Consider the following 24,275-nt stretch of genomic DNA (forward strand, 5'->3'; position numbering starts at 1 on the left):
TTCCGGCATTCACTATGATCCATCTCTGACCTTCTGAGACTTCTGTAAGGACACCTTCAGTTTCCTCAGACTGCCAACATTTTTTAACTTTATAGCCAGGGTGTAAATAAGTCTCGTCCAAATAAACGATTGGCCTCGGATTGTCACTCCTTCTATTATTGTCTATTTCTCGTAAAAATCTTGATCGCCAGGCAACAACATCATATCGCTCCATGAGAACCATCCTTTTGGATTTATTCTTTTTATAACTAAATCCCAACTTGTGTAGTATTTTTCTGAGAGATTCTATACTACCCTTGAAATTGATGTCTGCCTTTAGATCACAATGTAATTTTCTGAGAGTAGGGACGGAATTATTTAAATAATAAGATTGGATTTTGCGTCTAATAACACAAAGATCAAAGTCATCCAAATCAGAAACAGTTAATTTTCTTTTTCTACTTTTACCTGGAGTGACTAGTTTTATCGTCTTAGCCTCGGAAGTAGTGTTCTCTGGTGTGGAATTGTCATCACAAGCTGTGGATGTGGAAGGTCCTTGAGCTGCTTGATTAGGGACTTCAGTTCTCGCTGTAAAATTACTTTCCATGATTTTTCCCTCTGAAACTATACGGTTCACGGTTCTTTCAGAAACACCTTAAATAAAACAAAAAATATTTTAAGTTATCCATCAATCACATTTACTTTCAAAAGCAATTATTATTTTTCCCTAAATTTGGGGATATAAATATCACTTTTAACTGGCAATACTTTACCTGTCAAAGCCGCTGTTCGAGCATTCACTTGTTGAAATGGAATAATCGGCCCATTGTTACGTTTCTCCCCTTCACAAAAACGTTTTACAGCTAGAATAATTTCTCTAGCTGCACTCCGCACTACTTTTGGCATGTTTCGTAATGATTTTTACACTTTAAAACACAAATTATTAGCACCGACACACGTGAGGCTACCAAGCTGTTAGAACTGTCAACACAACTGTCAAAATTAGTACCTTTTTCTGCCACACGCCAACTTACACATGACAACCTATACAAGGAGCAAATTCTAGACAGATTATATTTTTTTATATATAATATCATAATATAATATAATATAGCTTTTCTTAGCAGGTTTATTTACGGATTCTGTGTAAGATCAGCCATGAAACCAATTTATTTTTTAAGGATGCGTCCACATCTGGCGAATGTGCAAGCCGTTCTCCACCGGCATCCGTCTGTGCTCGCGAACCGTTTACAAGCTGCGCGCGAACTTTTTTGTTCGTGCGCCGCGTTCGACGCAACCTAACATTCAGTAGCGATATCGACGGCGACCCCAATCCTTATCCTTTTGTTCGGCACCAAGCCAAGTAGGGCTGCCAGATTTTTTTTCAGCCTATAAGGGGCAAATGCTTAAATACGCAAGAAATACGGGAAATTAGATTCTTTCCCCGAGACAATTAAAAAAAAAACTATATAAAGACATTTTTTCGGGATATTCTTCCGAGCAGCAATCAGTTTTTATTGGTTTTAAGATACCTATTAATTATAAAAATAGTAATTAGAAACGGTTGAATCTTACTGTTTATTAAATTATAGGGACATTTATTTCTCACATCAGTCCACTTAATGGGAATGTGTGGAAGTCCACTTAAGAGGAACATGTTGGTCTCTTCATCACAGACCAAGTAGAAGTCAAGAACATGGTTACTATCTTCACTTCTACTTAGTCTGTGGCCACTAATTCTCATGTTATCTATTACTCTTGCAATATTTTATTTATATTTTGTATCACAATTTGATAACACATACTTGAAACAAAGTAAATTTAGACAATTAGTTTAACTTGTAACTTTTTTAACTAATCGCGTTGTTAATTATTGATTGATTGCTGTCCCAACTTTCAATATGGTTTACGTAAATTCAGGTAAATATAAATATGTTTTGTATTAATTTGAGTTATTGAAGTTATTAAATTTATGCCACATGAGTATTGAGGACACGTCATTCTTTTAACTTTATATTTGAAAATAATAAAGGCATTCGTTATGTTATTCAGTAACGTATTTTTAAAGATAATGTCCATTGTGTGTCCAAATCGTAAATATATCAAATTGTTGTTATGATTTTATTTGACATTGTAAATTTGTCTTCCCTTTCTTCGTGTATTTAAAATTGTGTTATTATGCTTAGGAATCATAGCTTTTTTGATAACTAGCAATAAGTATAACCAGTTCTAGTTAGATTGTGTGCAAACCTGAATTATGAATCAAGCCTCCATCTAAACTTAATTTGATTCAATTTCCTTAGATCAGTAATAATAGACTTACTTATTGATTGTTGACTTGATTTTAATATTTCTTACTACTTTTACTTGTTTGTTTTCAGATGGTAGCATTGTAGACAAAGCTCCTTTTACTTCATTTAAATGGTTTTGGGGCTTACTAAATTTCTTCTATTACCTGTAAGTAATTGTTTAAAGTTAATTATAATTACATACATCATTTTATTCTTTATAATTATTATATAAAAGTTATATACAGTATTGTTGGAAATTATTATTTTTCCCATTAGAAGGTAACAGGATAAACAATTTGTGAGTTACACTTCTTTTATGAACTATTTTTTCCCTTTCTTAGAAATAAGTTCCTAGTTGTTATGCATTGTTAGATAGGTAAGTTAACAATAATTATGTACCTAAATAAAAGTTAAAAGTAGAATCACAAAACTAAAACATTATAAATGAACTAATTTTTTAATAAAACATATTTTCAGTAATATATTTAAAGAACTATATATATATATGTACCTGACCAAAGTGGTTGATAATAAATTATTATTTTCGCTATGTAATTTACATTTAGGAATATTACTGGTTAATAAGAATAGCATGTTAGTTAAAAAGGTCAGCAAATAAAGGGCTTTTATTATTAATATTCTTATATATGGTATTTTAGTACATCTTTCATTGATCATATTTTTATTATAATTATTTCTTTGTTTTTACCAACAATTTTAACCATTTACTATGACATGCTGCAATCTACTTAAGATTAATTATTATTATTTCAGAACTAATTCTGTGACTAACTTCTAAATGCTGAATTCTGTGTATTTTTTTGTGCATTAGAATAACATAGATTGGGTCAAGTTGCATTTTCTTTAAGCGAAAACTTTATAGATATTTTAAAAATGATTTCATGATATCACTTAATCAAAACGAATTCTCAAGTACCTTATTTCTAATCTTTACTATTTATTGTCCACAACTCATTTTTATCCAATCATCACAGCAACATCCTCCATAATTGTCGACCCAATTAGGCTGCGGAGTTGTGGGTCGCCATGGCCTTGCATTTGTGCAGTTTTATTGTAAATTGTTGTGCTGTACGTAATGAACAAATTTAAGCCCTTAATGGACTGTATTGAGTAAAATATGTGTAGTACATAATGTGTAAATTAAAGATGTAAAGTAAAATATGAAATGGATGTGAAAATCAAGTGATGATTGGCGTTGACGATGTTAAGTTTAAGAGTTCTAAACCTCAGGGGCGTCATCTTCGGGCTCATATTTGTAATAATTACAAGCAAATTAATCATAAATTGTTCAATAATTTTTAATAGGATCAATAAAAATCTAATTTTTATTAATGTCGGCAAGGACTATGTCAAAATATTGCAAGGGGTTAATCCCGTCCTGTTTCGGATAGAATTAAATGATAACGCGTGCTTAAAAAATATTTTTTTTGTTACAGGTTTCAGACATTAATCAATCCCAACTTTAATAAACATGGAAATAAATATGTTACTGACTTCCGTCCACCTGGCAGTGGGTATGTATTTATCTGATTGGTTTTCATAATGTAATTACTAAAGTAAAGTAGTACATAATTATATACCTGACTGCTAAAATACAAAAACTTTCATGACACTATCTCAGATGATATGATAGACTATTGGTTTACTCGTGATTTTTTATTTTATCAGTGCTCAGCCAGACTTTGAACAGGAGGTATCCTAAGGGTTCAGTCATACTGAAATTCTAGGTTTCGTTGTGTCATTATTTAATAAAGCTGGTTTTTTCAGGCCACCAAAGCCACCAACTAGAAAGTACGGAGGTTTTGGTCCGTCATCATCAGGGCCCTCACCGCCACCAACTGGAGGATGTGGTTGTGGCTAACATCAAATGTTTCTTATTCAGTTTATGTTAAATTTTACGTTAGAATGATAATTACTGTAACTTTAGGCCGAGTCTAACAGATTAAAGATAATAGATATAAAATTCTCAGTTGTGGATGTCTGTTCTTCCTAAGTCTTGATTCTGAATCTTACTTGTATTGTCACAAAAGAAAATTTTCATCTGTAAGCATTGATATTGTCCAGTTCGTCCTAAATTAATTTACTTAGCCATATGAATTAAAATAAATAGCCATACATTTTATTCCAAAACAGTTTATTTATATAATATTAATATTTTTTAATCTAGGACTAATATAATTTTATAAAAGACTAAGGGCCTGTTTCACAATGTCCGGATAAGTTCCAAATAAGCTATTTGTTACTTATTGGTATGATAAATAGTATTTTTGCGTTTCACGACTGTCAGATAGCGCTATACGTCATGAAATTCGAAGTATCTTATTTAGAACTTTTATCTTTCGAATAATTTATGTGTTGCATAGCTATTTGACACTTTAGCCATACATTGTGAAACAGGCCCTAAATAGTCTTTATCTAATTGGGGCTTATAGTTTGTGTTAATTTGCGTATTCGTTTGGTTATATGTAATGATTAAAATGGTATAGATCTATGTATGTTATGTAATATAGTTTAATTTCAACATTTTTGTAACTATTTCAAATTTGTTTAATTTGTAATTTTTTTAATTCTTTGGTACTTTTAATAGTAGCTTTATTTTGATTTTATAGGGATCAATTAAAAAAAAAATTTGAAACATTATTTCGATTACATGAATAATTTATACTAATTATCATTTCTTTAGTAGTTTAACCGTAACAGTTTAGAATGCGTAATAATTCCTAATTATTCAGCAGATTTGATTTTTGAGTAATTATGTATTCATTTTGGAAATATGTATTTTTTTAAATTGTAAACTTATTAGTCCCGAGAATTATAATGTCCACGATAACAATATAATCCGGAGAAATTGATATAAATTTATAGGATTTGTCGGGGCCTCGCGTTTCTAGAAGGCAAGGTCCTGTAAAATCTACGCGTAGACAACGACGATCAACCGTCTTACTCCGTTTAATCGTATATAACGGTAATACTGAAATTTATCGGCTAAATGTACTCAATCGAATGCGGACTCGTTGCTCGTGACATCACCGATGAGGGAATTTTGGGGTTCGAGGCCTTAGCCATATCATAGGGTTTCTATAATTAAAAACTAAATTCAGCAAATTGTATTATTATTATTAAATGGCGACAGTTTAATAAATTTAACTAAATAAAACGCTTTATTATTATTGTAATATCAAATATTTAGTCCTTGTAATCCCATATTATTTGTATGTTAAATGTTTGTGTAACACTGTGAATAAATTAATAATATTAAAACAATTATGTATTCGTTTTTTTTTATTATAAAATTCACAGATACTATCTTCTTACTGCACATTTTGTTTAAATATGTCAATTGAAGCATGGTGTCAAAAATTGCAGTTTTAATTTACTTCTTATTCAACGGCGTAGAGTTTCTTGCCAGTTATTTTTCTTATAGTGCCCTTGTTTTCGTAACTAGGAGTAAACGTAGAACTTTTAATTTGTTTATATATTGATTTTCATATGAGTACAAATTTAAGGTGAAATAAATTTTGATTTTAAAAACTAATAACTAAATGGTTATGTTTCCATAGGAAATAACTGAAGTGCGGTATTATTTTTTATATTGGAATCTAAAGTCAATTTGCTATTTTTTTAATCTATATCTGACCGAAAAATATGTCTTAAATAACAGCGCTATAGAAAGCCTTGTCGAGTTATAAAAAAATTGCTTTACAATCATAAACAAATGGGAGATTAGGAAATAATGTAACTAGGTAAATCAAGTGAACTACGACCAAATAATATATTATAAATAATAACAAGCAATTACTGTTTTTTTTTTATAATATCGATTCGTCGATTTCACCATAGCTCAAGAACGCCTGGACCGATTTTAAGTGTTTGTACTTTAAAACTAATGAAAACAAGAAACATTTTAAGATTTTTTTTAATTAGGCAACTAATGGAATTTAATTTTGGATAAGTGTGGTCTTTAAGTGGATCAATGCCTTCCATTGTATTGTTTGAATCTTCGCTCATTTCGTCGTCCAAAGAGCTTCCATCGTCACTTGTAGGATCGATTATAAATTTGGCTAATTCTAGATCCAAGAGCCTGTCGGGTACGAAATATTGGTCTTCGAATTTTTCCACGTGTTGATACACATTAATCTATTCCTCCGTAGTTCTAGTACTAAACGCAGCTTCAGTTATTGAAGATATTTCACTTGTAGTTTGATTAACATTTTTCTCCGCAATACGTCTTTTGCCTTTGTCGTTCAAATTTTGGCTGCCCTCTACATTACAAACGTTGATTCGTATTTTAATAATACCGCCCTCTATAATTTAAGTGGATAACTATATTATGAATAATGAAATATTTTACATATTGACTAGAAGTTGTTGTATGATTGTTGAAGATGGCGTTATTATTAAAATACCACTACAATACTTATGCTGGCAGCAGTCCCTCGCTACTTCTTGTGATACTTATTCGTAAATACTCTTAAACGCTTGTGTTCTATGTTATTGCATTTAAGCCGACTGCTATTTTTTGGTGTCCCGTAGGCTCATTTGCCCCCCCATACTATTTAAAAACATTTTTGCTGCATATTTAAAACTACGTATTTAGATATTTCAAATACAATGATCCTGAAACTCGTTAGCTTTAATATATTAGTAAAGATAATGTTATATACGGTAATTGTCTAATTTAATTGCCGTGGCACGAGTCAGACACGGTCTTCGCCAACCCAACTTACTACCAAATTTGATCAAACAAATTATGTTTTTAAGTAGTGGATTAGCAAAAATTAAAAACAATATTTTAGTTTCGTTCATGTTTAATCAATACACATTTATCTAAAGCATGAGAATAAGATGATTTTTATTAGGAATTACAAACATGTAAGCAAAAATACATGAACAATACACATATTTGTTTAGTTAAATTAACCTTAAAAACACAAATTTTAAACAGCTCAAAAAATACTTTTCGAAAATAAATAAATTTATCACTACTAGTATTATATAAAATGTTTTTAATGTATCTCGTCCTGAAAATTCATATATGGATTGCTTTAGGAACATATTATAATTTAGTAAAGGAATAGGTAACTAGTTATATTGTTTGTAGCACATGTGAGATCCTACTATTACCAATGCTTTCTAGCATCATACATAGAATATCACACAAATTTAAATAATTATCGTAATAGAAAAGAAACATTTTGATTTTTTGTATGGCAACGTTCATCTTGCGTGGAATACCTTAGTAGGGTCAAAGGAGCTTACGACTGGTGTAAGCCGCACAGCATTGATTATTGTGTTTTATTTATTCCAACAATGTATCCCTTTGAGGGTAAATAGTACTTGGATAAAGACAGAAACTTTATTCTAAAATATATTACTTACGATAAATTTCAACATTGCGGATTTAATATATTATATTTAAGCACTCTTCTAGCGATTCTACTATTGGATTAACTATTATTTTTATTTTCCTAAATTGGTGAATATAATTGGTAAAATGGCAACAGGCTCGGATGCGTTTGGTTTATTAATGTAAATATTCCATGTCTTTTCTTTCAAATCAAATATACCTGAAACATAAAAAAAACGTAAGGAAAAATTGTCATTTACATATTATACAACTAGTGTAGCATTATACAAATTTTCATATATACATTATACAAATTAGCATATATACAACGTGTACTTGTTGGTTCTAATACGAAATTCTCTATACTTTTTTGATGGTAAGGATAGGGACGAACTACATGGTTGATGATGTGTATGACGTCACACCAAAATCAAATTAACACGGGTAATTCTATGCATTTACACTAGTAAATGCATAGTGATGACTAAACAGTCTTGTTACTAAACAAGACTGTTTAGTCTACAAAACTTAATGATACAATTCGTAATGGCAATTATTTTGTTATATCAAACCAATGAACTAAAGTTAGTCAAAATATCTTCTGTTTTTTTACTTAAAAAGGTAATAAACACAATAGAAATTAGCTTACCAGCTGCGATAGTCTTGATAACGGATTCTTCTTGTTCCGCGAACACTTGGAAGTCCTGTCTCGAAGTGTCTGATAGAATGTTCTGGAGGTCCTCCCGTGTGTTGGGCTTCGGATGTTTGTAGATCGCATCCAACCGAGCGTTGCTACTGTCTATGATGGGGCCATCCACTTCCTTCAGCTGTAGGCGAAGGTACCTGCGGGTAAGTATAAAATTAATTTCCAAAAACTTGCAATAACATTACGGTTTATTCGTTTGTTTCAGGCCAGACAATATCAAAGTCACAATAATAGTTTAGGAAAATTTTAGGTTAGCTGTTTCTATGACAGACGCTTTAACTTTCCACTTGACGACCAATCCCTTTCCGAGTGGATAGTGTCACTCTGCATCTTCTACCGCATTTACCAAAATAGTGTACAGAGGAGTTGTTTCATTAGGTGTCGTTGATTCGGATATTCCAGCCGTATTAGCGTTTTCCGCCATTCCACAACTGAAGGTTTTTAAAGCAATTTCCACGCACTACCGCTATGTGGGTCCGGCTGCCCACTGAATTGATTTCCGAACCAATTCGACTTAGAACTTCAAGAAAAGAGCGTAACAATTATTAAGGCTGGCGACCATCTGGTATTCGCAGTGTCCATGAGTTGCGGTATCACTTACCATCTTGTGGTGAGGCGGTATCCTCCACCGTTCGTCTCCTGTTCTATAAAAAAATCTGTCAACACCGCTAGTGACAGCAAATCCTTATGTTTGCAATTTGGATGTGGTTTTCTCCGAAACCGTTGAACTGATGGCGCATCAATGAATTTGTCGCTATTGGGTCATACTGAGTTCTTGTGCTGGTCATTGCTCAAACTAACATTTGTAGATTACTTACTTGTTAGTATGTATTGTGACATCATTTTCGAACTTTTTAACACTCAACAGTGACTTATCCCCCGTTAGGTCTGGAGCCATCTCGACGTTGTACAGGCTTCGTGTACCGTTTCCCTCTGTCCATATCATGTTCACTGAGCATCCATTGGCTGCTCCCAGACCCTGGTCAAGCAGAATTCTTTCCGCATCTTCTAAGTTCTTCGCGGTCAAAAGAGCTCGAGTGATAAATGTTCGCGCTAAAAGAGATTACCAATTTATACGTAAGTAATACCATTTGTATTACTAAAGTAAGTTTCTGATCAGTACAGGTCAAAGTTGGTAACAGTTGTTAAAAAATATCACAGCTTTTGAAAACCTAATTACATTTTAGGTACGCAAAGTAGTCCTCCATTTAAGCAAGCCAAATAAAAAAGTAATTAATTAGTATTATAAAGTATAATTTTCTGAAATACTTGGCGCAGACAACTATCGTAAAGAAAACCCCAGTATACAATAATCTCTGTCACATTTGATCTGATAGTATGTAATTAACCAGCTCATAATTCTCTCTCACTCTTCCATTCTCAGTGCCCCCAGTCTGGCTCAAGTCTTCCATACAAAATCTTATAATATATTTCGTATAAAACTGTTTTTATATTTATTGTTTATATACTTACGAGTGTTCCCTGGTTTCAGTATCATAGGGCTGAGTGTGTTTATGGAGAAAACTAGTCCATTTCCGTTGTATCCCATCGTGTATCCGGGCATATGTCCCGCGTAGCATAACGATGCGAATCTTTCCTCGACGGCCTAAAGAAATACATTTCTCCTTTACTTTGACACTAATAGGAACTTTTACTGTTAAAGTCGAAATCAAAGACGATTTTAATAACAAAACAAAACCTAACGATTTGAAAAATTCACTATTCAAAATAATTGATAAACTTAGGCTATAGAATATCCATCATAATGCAAACTAAAAATCATTATCTGATTCATACTTTGCCAAGGTAGGTCTATTACTAAGTTATAGCCTTACCCCAAGATCTTTGTCCTCCTGAGTTGGTATTATATGAGCTGACATGATATAAAAGTGATTTAGCGTCTCACTGAATGCGTCCTCAGTATGAGCCAAGATTGCCTGAAAAAATATTAAATTAATGATAGATATTTCACGTCTTCATGTACTCAACAAATGGAAATTAGTCAACATATACAACTTAAAAATAACCAAAAAATACAAAATCTTGGCGATTAAAAAGAGTGGCTGAGAGGCTATTGCCATTTCTTCTCTTCCGTTCTACGCCCTTGATTTGAGTACTGGCAGTAAATATAAATTAGAATCATTTAATGTACATTTCTTTACTACATTAATAAAGGATCTTTGACTTTGAGTCCGTTTCAGGTATCTTATTGGAAATAAATATCTTTTTATCTCCTGATCTTGCCATTGTATGATGCATTACGCATCCAACATCGGAGAACCAAGAAACAGTAATTGACCTGACACACTACGTAACACTGTATGTAGCTAATACACAAGCTCTCAAGGCGCTAGCTACGAATTGATACTAATATTTGCTTTGTTTCTAATTTCATCTCGTTACAGTTATAATACATTACTAAATATTATAACTGTAACGAACTGTGATAGTTAAACGTTGAAAAGGTTCATTCAAACCAGTTCCTTTAAAAAATTCATTAATATCATTCGATTTTACTTGCATATTTTTTTTATTCACTCTACTCCCCTGCTAACGTCTCCAGGGACTATTTCTATATCACAATTTTTTCCAAAAAAAAAGTGTGTGTGTATTTACGAACACGCGTTATACTTCTTTGGCGTATGATAAAAACAACTAAAAAACAGTAGTAATTAACGATGAATATTAAAATTAATAAAAAAGATTTTATTTAAATAAATAAATTATACTGATGTAAATACTATCACCGTTGTATATGAAATTGATTTAAAAACACCAAAATAATATTTATTTATTCACTCTGTTCAATTGTACTGTTACGAAACACGTGTTCTAAATATAAAAATACTAGAATATACAATTTGAACATAGTTATCGATTTCCTTGCCACCTATCTAGACTATTACGATGTCGAATTCAGGTGTTGGTGTGCGCGTGCATCGTAAAAATTCACTCTCATCATTTTTTTACATCGCGCCAAAAGAAGTATAACTTACAAAAATTTGATATATTTCATTAATTCCAATACAGTATTTCACCAATGGTGTGTTACGCCTCGTTATGTATTATGTGTTATGTATATTTTATGCGATATAATTTTAACGCAACGAGACAATTGTCAGGCGCGCATTCGCGATGAACTTGCTCATCGAACGAGAGTTAATCCACGGGGAAAATCTAGTTAAATGCGTGCTTACATCGCTCGGCGTGTTTATTCCAATTGAGCTGCATCCACCAGTATCGTTCCTCGGAATGTGGTTATCGTTGATGGTGCCAATAATGTCGTCCATTTGCAACAGGAACAACTGCAATGAATAACCTCATTATCAGATATGGGTTGAACTTTAGGGATTACAATTATAAGTCTTCAGAACGTAATGGGAATGTTTGGATGCGTACTAACGTAGATAGATAGCTAGAGCAATCCTGGTAGTGCACATCGGGAAGTGAAGAATACTGATCTTGTTTATTAACTTTATATTTGTCAGTGACTATTGAAATACTGAAATTTTTATTTTATTACTTGATTTTGTAAACGTTTTTAAGCAAACAATTGTTTTTTTATAATGCGCGTGTATAAGAGTTGTATGTTTTAGAACTTCTGTATATCGTTATGGGTATTGCCTAACTAGGCTGATTCAGAGACCTTAAAGAGCGTATCACATCGATATGTCAGCGCGCTTGCGTGGGCAGCGGATATCATACTTAAAGCCTGTACCTGTACATGTCCCTGAAGAAACAACTATGTGTGGGAACAAAATTTATCACAATATTATAGAAAGGATTTTTATTGTATGTGAACCGCATACCAAATAATCAAATTAATTAATTATATAAAATTCTCGTGTCACAATTTTATATATACACCGAAACGGCTCGACCGATTCTTATGAAATTTATTGCGCTTATTCATTAGGTTTGAGAATCGGACTCTTATCCTTATCCGGCACACTCTTGACAGAGCTGTCGAGATCGTTATATGGTAGTGGTAATAGAAGGGGCAAATGTGATGAGAATCGAATTTACCCCTATTTTTATTTATCAATTAAAAGCTTATAACATTAACTTTGAGGTTTATAATTAGAGAAATTCACAGAAAAATCTCAAAATTCCCGTTCCGGAAAACCGAACAATCTCTGGGGTAGCATAGCAAAATGTTTCATATTGGAATGTACTAAAAAGGTAGGCTAGGCAAAAAGGAGAAACGAAGTTCGCGGGGGCAGCTAGGTAATAAATATAGCGGTAAAGCTATATAATATATTTAGTCTATTTATGGCTTTGATGATAACGTATATTGTCTATTATATAATCTGAAATTTTAATGCATTCATCATCAACTTCATAATAGCCAATTTTAAGGTGGCCGAGATTTAGTATTTAGTGGCGCGCATTTTTTGTGACGGACCTGCCGTTTCTTTTGCCGGATTATCGATTCATTCTTTAAGGGCCCACCGCGCTACCGATGGAGACAAAGAAACAACAAGCTTATGAATCCTCTATTTGTGTTAAAACACTGTATTTATTTATACTTATACGCATTGTTTCTTTTACTGTCATTATATTATTTCCTGATCACTGTTTACATATAACTATATGCAAATAATAAACTATAAATATAATGTCTTATGTATTTTACACATCTCGTTTACCTTATCTAATTTAAGCGATAAGGCCGCAAGTTGCCCTCCTTTTCATTTAACTATGTCAATTGTATTATATTTCCATATGAAACGAAGTGTTAATAATGATTTTTTTAAGTAGTAGGTTTTTTAAGTAGCAGTTATTAATAAATTCTTTGTATTATTTGTTGCTTTTAAATGTTAAATTTCAGTTTTTTAATTTTATTCTTTTGTTTTTCTTTTAAATGTAACTTTGTCTTTTAATGCGCTTGCTTGTTTTCTGTTTTTTATACATTTATTTATTTATTTATTTATTTCACTACATTATATACATAATTTGTTAATCTATGTAATCTGTTTTGGCTTTGTGTATTGTGTTAGTATTTTGTATAATAATATGTATTAAGTAAGCTGTTAGATTACTTATAATTAAATAAATAAATAGTATTAACGTAATTTTTTTTATAGAACAGGGGTTAAACGGGCAGGGGGCTCATCTGATGTTAAGTGATACCGCCTGTGAATAATATTATAATTTATTATTCACACTGTTCTAAAAATACTATCCATTTAAACTATTGTCTATCAATTCCACGTAATTTCGCAAAGAATAATTGACGTCATAGCATTATTAATTCAAGTAACCGGCTTTAATTTGTGTTGAAACTTTGAAACACGATTTTATAATTTATGCCTCTTATAAAACTTAATCACTGAAATCGTTAAACATTATCATTATAGACACGGCCAAAAATCTATGACAATTTTATTATTGATTTCTTAAAAATGTACTCCATTTGTCTTCATCACTATTCTTAAATGATAATATTATATAAAAATGATCATTTTTATTATTTACGCAATCAGTTATGGAAACACCAGCGTGTGGTTATTGTAAATTTTAAAGGTATTTGAACTATTTATTATCTGCTATTATTTATTATTTCTTACCATATATTATGTAATTGTAACTGGCTGGACACACAAAGTTTGGATTTATAGTTGGAAGACTAACTAATACAAGCTAAGCCTTGATATAATAGAGATTTATGCTTTTGTGTATGCAATACGTATTTTTTTTACAACAGTTGCCTTCGAAAGCTTGTTAAAAACACGTTATAATTCCTGTAAATACCACGCAACGAAGTAGTATATTGTTTTGATAGCTATTCTTCATACTATGGTTTCGTATAATCCTAACCATTCCAATTTTAAATCGTAGAAAGAAATACAACGACTTCCGTAGTACTGCAGTCAACTCTCATACCATATTAGTTGGTATGAGTTGGTTAAAGTCTTACAACAAGAATCGTTGCGGAATTTGTATTTTTACTCAGCCGTAGCTGAAGGGGATATGCCCAGCGAACGCAACGACGTTAAAAGAACATTGTAATATCAAAGGCAAAACACCAAATTACGGGTATTCGATTTCTGAAGTACCTCGAATTGACTGATTTTGTAAGCAAGCACTATTTACTAAACGACTGATATAATGGGCTTTAAAAAAATAACTAGACCGTCGGCAAATATATGCTTCGGTATGCTTACGAGACAAGTCTGGTTTCGTATTATTAAAAAATCTGCTCATACATCGCCAAGGTGGATCATTAAAATTTTAATGAATGAGTTGAGACCTTTTCGCTTTTAAAATCAAATATTTATAATCGAAAATTGTTTTTATTATACAGTACCGGTATTGCCTTAAAAACCTGCATATGCTAAATTGACGAAATAATTAAAAGTTTACGATTACTATTGAATACGATATATAAAAGATATAACGATCTAGTGTTATTAAAAAGAACCAATAATGTAAAAGGCTTTTATAATAGAATTATTCGCGCACAAAAATACCCTTTTCAAACTTTATATAATATTAAATATATATATATTTGTATCTTAGCATTGAACAACCTATTTGATAGGTTGTTAAAATAGATAAGTAATATATTATATTTATATTTTAAGATTTAAATATTATATATAGACAAACATGAGACAAACCTGGTAGAAGGGAACATCAGCTCCATCAGCGACGCCTTGCATCTCTTTCAAGTACCATGGGAAACGCTGTTTCATGTTGGCTAAGGTTTTCTCGTACGCCTGCTTCCCAGTATCAGTTTTGTATTCCTTCTCGAAGTCCCGCAGATTAGCGTAGGTTGCTATAAAATCTTTAATGACTGATGAAAACGTGCGACCCTGGAATTTTCGATAAGGCTCGTAAATGTCTTTTTGGACTATATTATTTCCATTTAACTATTATAAAAGACAACTAATTATTTTAGGTATTATCGATACAGGAGTCACGGATAAACATAACATGAAAGCGCTTACCTAAATAGTACCTAAACTAATTAAAGCAAAAAAATGTGTGAGTATTTTGAACGATTTGTTTTTAGGTAAAAACACCTCTACAGTAATACCGCTGCCCATGGACATTCTCAATGCCAGAGAGCTAGTGCGTTGCCGGCTTTTTAAAAATTGGTAAAAAAATATTGTCACACATAAATCAACTCATATTTAAACATATAATGAATTTTACCTTAACCCAAGATAAAATTACTAAGAACTAAATTCATTGATCCACATTGAATAATATAATCTCGATATTTCATTGAAATTTTCGTCATCTGCAAACAATGGGATTGAGGAAAAAGTTTTATTTCTAATCAAGGAAAGCATTAGCAGTCTTCGCTACGATAAGGTACGTTGGTATTGATTAACACAGATTTATCTATCCAAGACAAGGAAAACGTATTGTCTTCGCAATTTTGCCACTAATTCAGCGTTTATTCAAGGTTTTCCGTCATTATGTGAGGAATACAAGTCATTTACGTTCACAATACCACAGCCATATTTTTTTGACAAGGTCGTCTATGGGCACGTAATTACAGAAAATAGAGGAAAATATACGCCTAATAAGGAAATAAGAATATTGATATATTTTGTTAATTTAACATTATTAAAAAAATAGATAGTTTAGGAGTACAACTTGACTGAGAACATTATATATTAAAAAAAATCCGTTAACCAATTATTATGTGGTAAACAGGTTCAACTGATTCGTGGTAAGACTTAAAATTATCTATATCAAGAAAAAAAAATATGCTTTTCTGTCTGTATATACATAAAATGCATCTATTAACGCTGTCTAGTTGCTTCAGCACATGGTCGTTTAGCAGATAGGAGGAAATATTGAGAATATATTACATAGCCGGGGCTAGAAAAACTTGCCTCGGAATTCTCATAATTAATGTTTAGTTAATGTTAGGTTTAAGACAAAAAAATCTTACCACATCGTGACCGACTTCATAATGAGACCCTCTTAGATATAAGACGGGTACAGCCCGGCGTCTTGTGGTATGTTCACACGTGCCTGAAAAAATTCACATTGTGAAAAGCAAAGGAATTTAGGCTAAATTTAAAATATCTTTCAATAGTTTAAAGGTGACTGGTCAATTTAACTAACTTCTTTTGCTAAATAAGTCATTGATGCCATTGATAATTCCTGATTATTAAATCTAACTATGTGGAATATTAATATAGAATTGGATTTCCAATTACAATCTACTTGGAATGACTTTGAGGTGCCAAAAAGTACTAGTAACATAGCGTATGCTTTTAACCACTAATAGCTATACTCTCAAATACATGCGCACACACACCTATTCACACATACATAATGTCTTCTGCTTGTGTAATAGCGTTTGATTAGTTTTAAAACTAAACCTACTTTTTTTACTATCTTTTTCTTTACTTTGTACCATGACTAATTGTTATCTAGCTACCGACAATACTGGGACGCCCCAGTGTGGGGACTAGCGATATATGAATTTTATCACAACCTATTTGTTATTAATAAAGTGTTATTAAAAGAAAATATATATCAATCATATGTCATGTAATAGCTCAAAATAATAATAGTGTAAACTACATTAAACGTCCACTGAGTTTACGACGAACTCCCGAAAATATTATATACGTCGCAATCACTTTGCTTTGGTTGGTTTAGTTTGTCATCCATACAGTCTACATTACACACACCCAACAAAAATTTCATTAATTAATAAGGACAATTAAATAATGAAAAGTACCAAATTAAATCAGAATCAAAATTCGATTATTCAGTTTAGATGCGTCTTAGGGCATGCTTATGCTGAATGTCAAAAACATTTAAAAATTTCGCAAAAGAGGTAAACTACGCCATTTAAGTTACCGAAATAAGTTAAAACTGCGTACGTTTTTTGTCACTTTATTATCCGTAATAAACTCGACTATCGGCATCATACATACCGAACTTTATAAGAAAACCATTATTTCCCATACAAATTGGGCTGATTGAGTGTGATTTATCACGAAGATACCTCAATATCGCAGATATCTCATATCTTATGAGTGAATAAGTAAAAATACAACCATTTCTGGTGCAGCAAAAAACGTGAGGCAAAAATAACGGACTATACGAAATAGCGTTCAAATAAGAATTGTATTTTTTTGTAATTACTAACATTAGTCTGAAATAATTATTCATTTTTCTCATACAGATTTGTCATTATTACCATTTAACAAATATATTTGTAACGTCAAAAATGCTCCCTTAAGTGTCGTTATAAAGAGGTACTCTGTATATCCGTTAAAAAGTTTATTTTTGGATTTTAATATAAATATTAAAAATATAGAGTATAATTAAAGGATTTGATAACCTGAAAGACGACGAAACAACATATTTTGCATTTCATTTGCTAGCAAGTTGCTGTAGGCATGAGTGCTCTAACGCTCGAAGCCAATAATTAATCCACAATCTCGGATAGAAACAATCTGAGATTGTGGATTGTCACACTATGACAGTCGATCGATCTCCTATCTGCATCCCAATAACCAAACCCTATAATAACCTAATAAACTAAATAAACCCGACAATACATTTTTGGCGATGGATAGAATGCTATCTCTTCACTCTTTACACTCATATTTTTGATAATTAATATGTATAAACCAAATGAAGCCGTAAAAATAATATGATAATATACATATTTATGTCTTTAACATATAAAATAGCTTTTTAATTATATTAAAAACTGGTATAAGTTAAAATCTTAAGATATTGGCACACATTTCCAAATTTTCGAAACACTGCAAGTTAATTTTTAAATAGTTACAAGCTATTTTTATATGTCCTTCAAGTTATTATACGGAAATGTCTAAAAATAAACGTGTGATACAAAATTGCGGTAAATTTTTAAGCTTTAACTCTCGAGTAATAAAAGCGAGGCAAAACTTTATTTTACTGTATAAGTTTTTTAGTAATAATAAATGTTTTATGACGCTTAAAGGTTAATCGGTTATATTTAGGTCAGTAGACCTGTAGTACGATTTTTGTGACTTAGGGTCTGTTTCACAATGTCCAGATAAGTTCCAAATGAGCTATTTATTACTTATTGGTAAGATAAACATTATTTTTGCGTTTCACGACTGTCAGGTAGCGCTATTCGTCATGAAACGCGATGTATCTTATTTGGAACTTTTATCTTTCGAATAATTTTTGTGTTGCTATTTGGTATTTTATCCATACATTGTGAAACAGACCCTGAATAATTATAAACTGTTTCTAGGGTTTACAAGCAATATCATTTGTCTAGTCATCTGACCCAACAGTGAAAATTCGACGATTTGACAATTTCCATTAGTCTATTTTATTTGCCTCCTTTTACGACCCCATCTGATCAAAGTGCATCAGCTATATTTCTTTAAAGTTAACGTTATTCTGCATAACCTTATTTTTAACACGTAACAATTATTATTTGAAAGGGATGGGGAATGAACCCAGAGCTTGTTAAAACAATGCACGGAATTATTTAATAAGAAAAGGAGCTTTTGGTTTAATTCTGTACTGATGTACTTTCTACCATTTTATTTCTCTCGTAAAAAGTAATAATTGTCTTATCACATTCAACATTATATAGTCCGTGGAATTCAAGCACTTTAATAATTGAGAACAATAATATAACTACATCTAACCATAGACAAATTTATCTTTAAATAGAACAATGATAATGTATCATATTACATGTATCAACCTTATTAAAATATTCCTTTAATAATGTTTGATGTCCGATGTTACACGAGTAATATTTTTTTAATAATTCCGTGCCTCGGGACACACATATTTTATTGAAGCTATTTGGGAAATAAAACTAAAAAAATAACAGATTTTGTGATAATTTGAATGAGAAAAAGGTAAATTATAAAAAAAGCACTTTTTATATATTACTAGTGTGTTTGTCAGTATAAAACGTCAGTTGAGAAATATGTGTTGTTTGTTCCGTCGATATTTTTTTAAATACAATGACTAAATTTAAAGTATATTTTATTATTTGTTGATTTCTACTTAAGGAAATGGTGTTCACCAAGAACCAAAAAGTATTTTACAAAACATGGATGCAAAACAATGTTAATTTTTTTCCCTTGACTAAAGTAATAAATGAAGTAGACACAGTGGCCCCTTCCCATCTTCATGGAACTAACAACAGAGCTGGTGCGGGTTGTGATGCGGCTGAAAATGGTAAAGCCTGCAAATACAGGGGTCTGGGCTCCGAATATGATTTTGTCCCATTCGGGATCGAGACCCTTGGTCCGTGGGGTCCTAGGTCTATAAGGCTTTTTAGGGAAATATCAAAAAGGTTATTTGACATCACTGCAGACCGAAGAGCTGGCAGCTACCTTGGACAAAGAATTAGCCTAGCTATTCAAAGGGGGAACACTGCCAGTATCTTCGGAACCTTGCCTTAAGCGATTCCTTTTGCTAATATGTCTTAGTTATTGCATTTTAAGGTTAGTTATTATATTAGAATTATTTTTAAAATAAATATGTAAGTAGATAGAAAAGCAAAAAAATATGAAGCATTAAAAAAACTGGTTAATATATTTTATGTCATTGAAACTACAGCGTAATAATTCACTATTAAGATTTATACTAGCTGATGATAATGAACTACGTGCTGTGCGAACTGCGCCCTGTTATACTGTGTTTATATCTGATATATGGGAACCGTCCGATTATTTTGATATATTCTAATGCCAAAATACATTTTATAAATGACCTTCGCTTGGCATATCAAACTAATTATCATATCGCAAGTTTACTTAATAACATTTTTTTTTCATTCGATAGTGCTAGTCTACCGAAGAATCGTGAATCTCGATAAATAACTCAATTGATAATGAACTCATATTATTAAATAAAATACTATAATATAATAGATAAATACAATTAATTAAATGTATTACATAGATTTTTTGTTATTAAAATTCTACTATTACTCGTTAATTAATATTGCAATAGCATTGTTTGAAATTACCATTTCGTCCTCTCATAGCAAAGTCAAGGCTAGTAATAAACACTCGTGGATTTATTATTCACAATCACTATGAAAATATTTATTTTATTTTTTTAATTGTCAGTTTGTGACAAAAGCGCGAACGACACTGACTAAACTAAAAATGATCACTGCATAATATACCACTGTCGAAGGCACAATTTTTACAAACAAAGATACGTTTTTAATATTTACATTGAATATTAAAAACGTATCAACGTTATAAATAATTATCACTCATTTAAATAAATAATTTAATGTTTCAACGGTCTGATGAATAGATAATTTTTTGAACGTTTAAGCAGATACTAATTACGGCAACAATTTTCTGTATCAGTTGGACATTCGCGTCCTTCATAAAGATTACGAGCAATACCAACTAGTCGTGTATATTTAAAAACGTTTTCCGTTACCATTTTTTTAATTGAAAAGTATTTTTAGTTTTGCGGTTATTTTAAAGGGCTCGGGTTAATTGAATGAGATTATATAAAAGATGTAAATGTTTAATTAAATTGTATCATCCATGTCATCTTTCGTCTCTGTCACCCACAGGCGAAACAACCACTTACTATTTTTTATTTAATTTAATTTATTCTCTAATCTGTTAAAGCAATGTAACAGTTATTGTATTGTACTGGTGTATTGTGCTGTTAGTAAATACGTAGCCAATGAAAAGGGAGAGGTGCACTATGCTTGAAAAATTATAAATTTCAGGCCTCATCCGTAAAGTTAGCTTCCCACAAGTATGTAAGTGCGTGCTCCTATTTCACGATGCCTCCTGCTGATAGAGGACAAATCTTTGTTTTGATTTTATTTTATTATTTTTTATTACTCAAGATGTCATATGGATCATGGTGTAATGGTTGAAGCCTCTTACAGCCGTTATGTAAAAGTTCATGCTGTTCTTCTCTTCCGTTCTACGCCCTTGACTTGAGAACTGGCAGTAAATGTAAAATTAGAAGCATTTAATGTATTTTTTTTTGACCTTTATAAGTGTACTTTATTTTACCTACATAAATAAATAATTTCTGAAGTTTGAAGACTTAGACAACATAAGGTCCTTAAAGTAAGTAAGAATCTATTAAGCTTAGAAAGACTTGGGTCTAATTTGCGTAGTACATTTATATCGACGTTTTTTTAAATGATTAATGATCTGTAAGCATCCTGAGTCCTTCTAGGCTCTTTAAGCAACGGAAATAAATAAATAAATTTTGACTCTTATCTCTTATTAACATATTTCGGAGATAAAGAATGAATTTAAAATTTAACTATAATTTGTGTCATCATTGGGCAATTATTTAATTGACATTAAGAAAGAAACTTATCCTCAAATTGAATAATGTATTATCCATGAAGTCGAAACTACTAGGACATGCTACGTCAAAAATAACTTAGTGACATTTAAATGTTTTTGTTAATAACCCTGAAAATTTAATTATGATAATAATACCCACAATAAAATATTACCGATTTTACTAATGCATTTATAAATTATTATTATTCGTATTTTAATTCGTAGTTTATTTTGCTACTAAAGTAAATAAACTTATATATACAAAAGGTTTTACAAAATCATTTATCAAAAATCCGCTGAAAATGCAAAAAGTAGATGCTATTTTTTTTTTGGTTTCCCGGTGGTGAAGGGTTAAGTGGGACTCGAACTGCATACGCACTACGCACCCCACGGCACCACCAATTATCGTCCGATGCGGGACATGGTAACAGCTTACTTGTCGGCATCCAGCCATGTAGTAGATCGTGTAGGAACCACTACTAGTATTATTTATTAACAAGGATGTACAACTTCTCAACCTTAGCCATCAGGCCCGTCTGTAAATGGTTAGAAGGATCGAGGATATTCCTTTGTATCGGAGGAAGATCAGCTCTTTTCTTCCCCCCAAAAGCTCAAGCAGATCATCGTTGTTCGCAATGGCTAACCGTCACGTGTCCATGAAAACCACGCAGTATAAGCAATCTCATGAAGAACTGTCCATGTAGCTGTAACAGTTCTTATTGAGATCATTATTTTGAGTTTGAGTTTGTGACAAATGCGCGGTTTGGGATGGCAATTTTGTGTTTAGAAGAATTCTACAATAACATATTAGGTATTTTTCTATTATATACGTATCTTAATTACCCATTACATTATTTATTTTCAAGGGCGCTAAGTTAATAATGTAAATGATTTGTATAAGTGATAAACTGACAGTTTGAAGGCAAAGTTAGACAATGTATATATTAGTAAGTTCCTGCGACTTCGTTTGGAAAAATAGTCAAAGAAAAAAGGAGAAGTTAATTTGGCGTCGGTTACAGATTAAATTAACTTCCTCGTCTTCTTTATAGACGTCTATGGAATATGATTGGTAGGGAGTCATTAGCATACAATCCTCCTTATACAATATCATATGAAAGTGCCAGAATAATTTCCACATACATACAAAAATTAAATATATTGTTATGTGAACTGCAAATATTAATTAAATCACTGTTTTGTTAAGATAATAATAATAAATTATTATTCACTGACTTTAAAAATGCTGTTCAAATAATTGTTCCAACGATCTTACCAGGCCTCTGGTTACGCGCAAAACCAAAAATATTTATTATTTTTATTAATAATAATAATTGAACTGGCGTATATTTAAGGCAGTTTTCGCCGCGATCCACCACTATGTAGAACACCACAAAAAAAGGTGCAATGGAACCAATCCATATTAAGTAATCGTCCAATTAAAAATGCGTTATGTATAGGTCTTATTTATAGGCCGGAACTGACTCGCAAGCCTTCTGGCATTGAGTATGTCCATCAGCGGCGGTATCACTGTAACATTGAAACATTGGAGCCTCCCTCCCGTTCGCCCTTCACTTGACTTATTCTCCATCGCGTTCGGTGTTGAGCCTCGTATTTCCTAGCTCCAGGTCTTGCCGGATCTCTTTGCCACATCCTAACCCCCTATTGTATAAAAACAAACTCAAAACGGAGCGTCGAATATACATCTTCGTGTACTGTATTATACAAATTAGATGCGCTCGACCTGTCTTAGTTGAAATTATCGTATAACTCATAATTATGTTTTTTTTTTCGGAAAAATTCTGTAGGTAAGGAAGTCAGTAGACATGGAGACCGTTAAAGTGAATAATTCTTAATAAGAGTTAACAATAAAATATTTTGATTCAGTATCGGATAATGTAAGTATGTTTTGTATAAAATGTTTGGAGGCTCGTGGTTTAAGTATACAATGTCAGGTCGGCACAGAGGTTCTACATAACCTCAACCGCCTGACAACCAAAAGTAGCATGGAGAATTATCAATTTGTAACCAAAGACAAACCTAGTTTAAATTTCTATCTGTAAAATATAACCATAGACTTTGTGGGAATATTTGTTAAGGTATGAATGTGAATGCATTGTTGGACTAGTGGCTTAAGCGTGTGACTATGAACTATAAAGTTGTGTGTTCAAATCAAGGCTATGCTATTCTTTGTGCGCATATAATACTGCCTCGTGTGTGGTAAAGGAAATTGGTCTCCCTATCCAAAACTGCTGCCAAAAAGAAGACTCAAAAATCTGACACCAAATGGTTGTGGTGCCACTGGTAGTCTTTATGTGAATATAGATCATTAAGAAGTTTCCGGAATATTTGCGACACGCTCAAAAATAAACGTTAAATTTCGCGACATTTTTAAGTTTGGTGTGTGGGCGTGAGACAACCCAATTAAATTATTTACTGGCGTTATTAATAATCAATTGAAATAGTAAGTTCGAGGCCTTTTGCAAAAAATAAATACGAATAAAATATATGAAGACTCGCGACCGAAATTCGCTAGTCTAACTTATATATAAAAGTATCTTTATATATCTAAGCTATGTTTCCACATATAAAAGGTTTTGTAACCTTGGAATAAAAAATGGAATTAAAAATTACTTTACGTTCCA

The 24,275-nt window shown here is 31.8% G+C and overlaps 2 protein-coding genes and 1 long non-coding RNA gene across 5 annotated transcripts in view; 1 reads left to right on the forward strand and 2 right to left on the reverse strand.

The window, feature by feature from the left end:
- Positions 1–384: 384 nt before the first annotated feature.
- On the reverse strand, positions 385–813 carry LOC123690544. Its single transcript, XR_006751171.1, has 2 exons — positions 753–813; positions 385–633 (listed from the first exon to the last, which is right to left on the reverse strand). It is a non-coding gene; the product is annotated as an uncharacterized LOC123690544 (long non-coding RNA).
- Positions 814–1,718: 905 nt separating this feature from the next.
- Positions 1,719–4,467, forward strand: LOC111003317 (selenoprotein K). Its single transcript, XM_022273756.2, has 4 exons — positions 1,719–1,899; positions 2,361–2,436; positions 3,728–3,805; positions 4,059–4,467. Exons 1-4 carry the CDS (start codon positions 1,881–1,883, stop codon positions 4,150–4,152), a joined length of 267 nt encoding a protein of 88 aa, XP_022129448.2. The 5' UTR covers positions 1,719–1,880; the 3' UTR covers positions 4,153–4,467.
- Positions 4,468–7,070: 2,603 nt separating this feature from the next.
- LOC111003363 overlaps positions 7,071–24,275 on the reverse strand; it is a 28,120-nt gene continuing 10,915 nt past the window's right edge. For 2 of the 3 annotated variants that reach the window (XM_022273817.2, XM_022273815.2), the window contains exons 2-9: positions 16,257–16,339; positions 14,968–15,162; positions 11,542–11,649; positions 10,180–10,281; positions 9,818–9,950; positions 9,163–9,397; positions 8,288–8,481; positions 7,071–7,858 (exon numbers count right to left, since the gene is read on the reverse strand). In XM_022273817.2, the coding sequence (XP_022129509.2) occupies positions 7,752–7,858; positions 8,288–8,481; positions 9,163–9,397; positions 9,818–9,950; positions 10,180–10,281; positions 11,542–11,649; positions 14,968–15,162; positions 16,257–16,339 (1,157 nt within the window). In that variant the 3' untranslated portion in view covers positions 7,071–7,751. Of the gene's footprint in view, positions 7,859–8,287; positions 8,482–9,162; positions 9,398–9,817; positions 9,951–10,179; positions 10,282–11,541; positions 11,650–14,967; positions 15,163–16,256; positions 16,340–20,321; positions 20,470–24,275 lie in introns of those variants that run through there. The other variant, XM_022273816.2, reaches the window with a different exon arrangement.

Source organism: Pieris rapae, chromosome Z (assembly GCF_905147795.1).
Source record: "Pieris rapae chromosome Z, ilPieRapa1.1, whole genome shotgun sequence".
Lineage (NCBI taxonomy): Eukaryota > Metazoa > Arthropoda > Insecta > Lepidoptera > Pieridae > Pieris > Pieris rapae.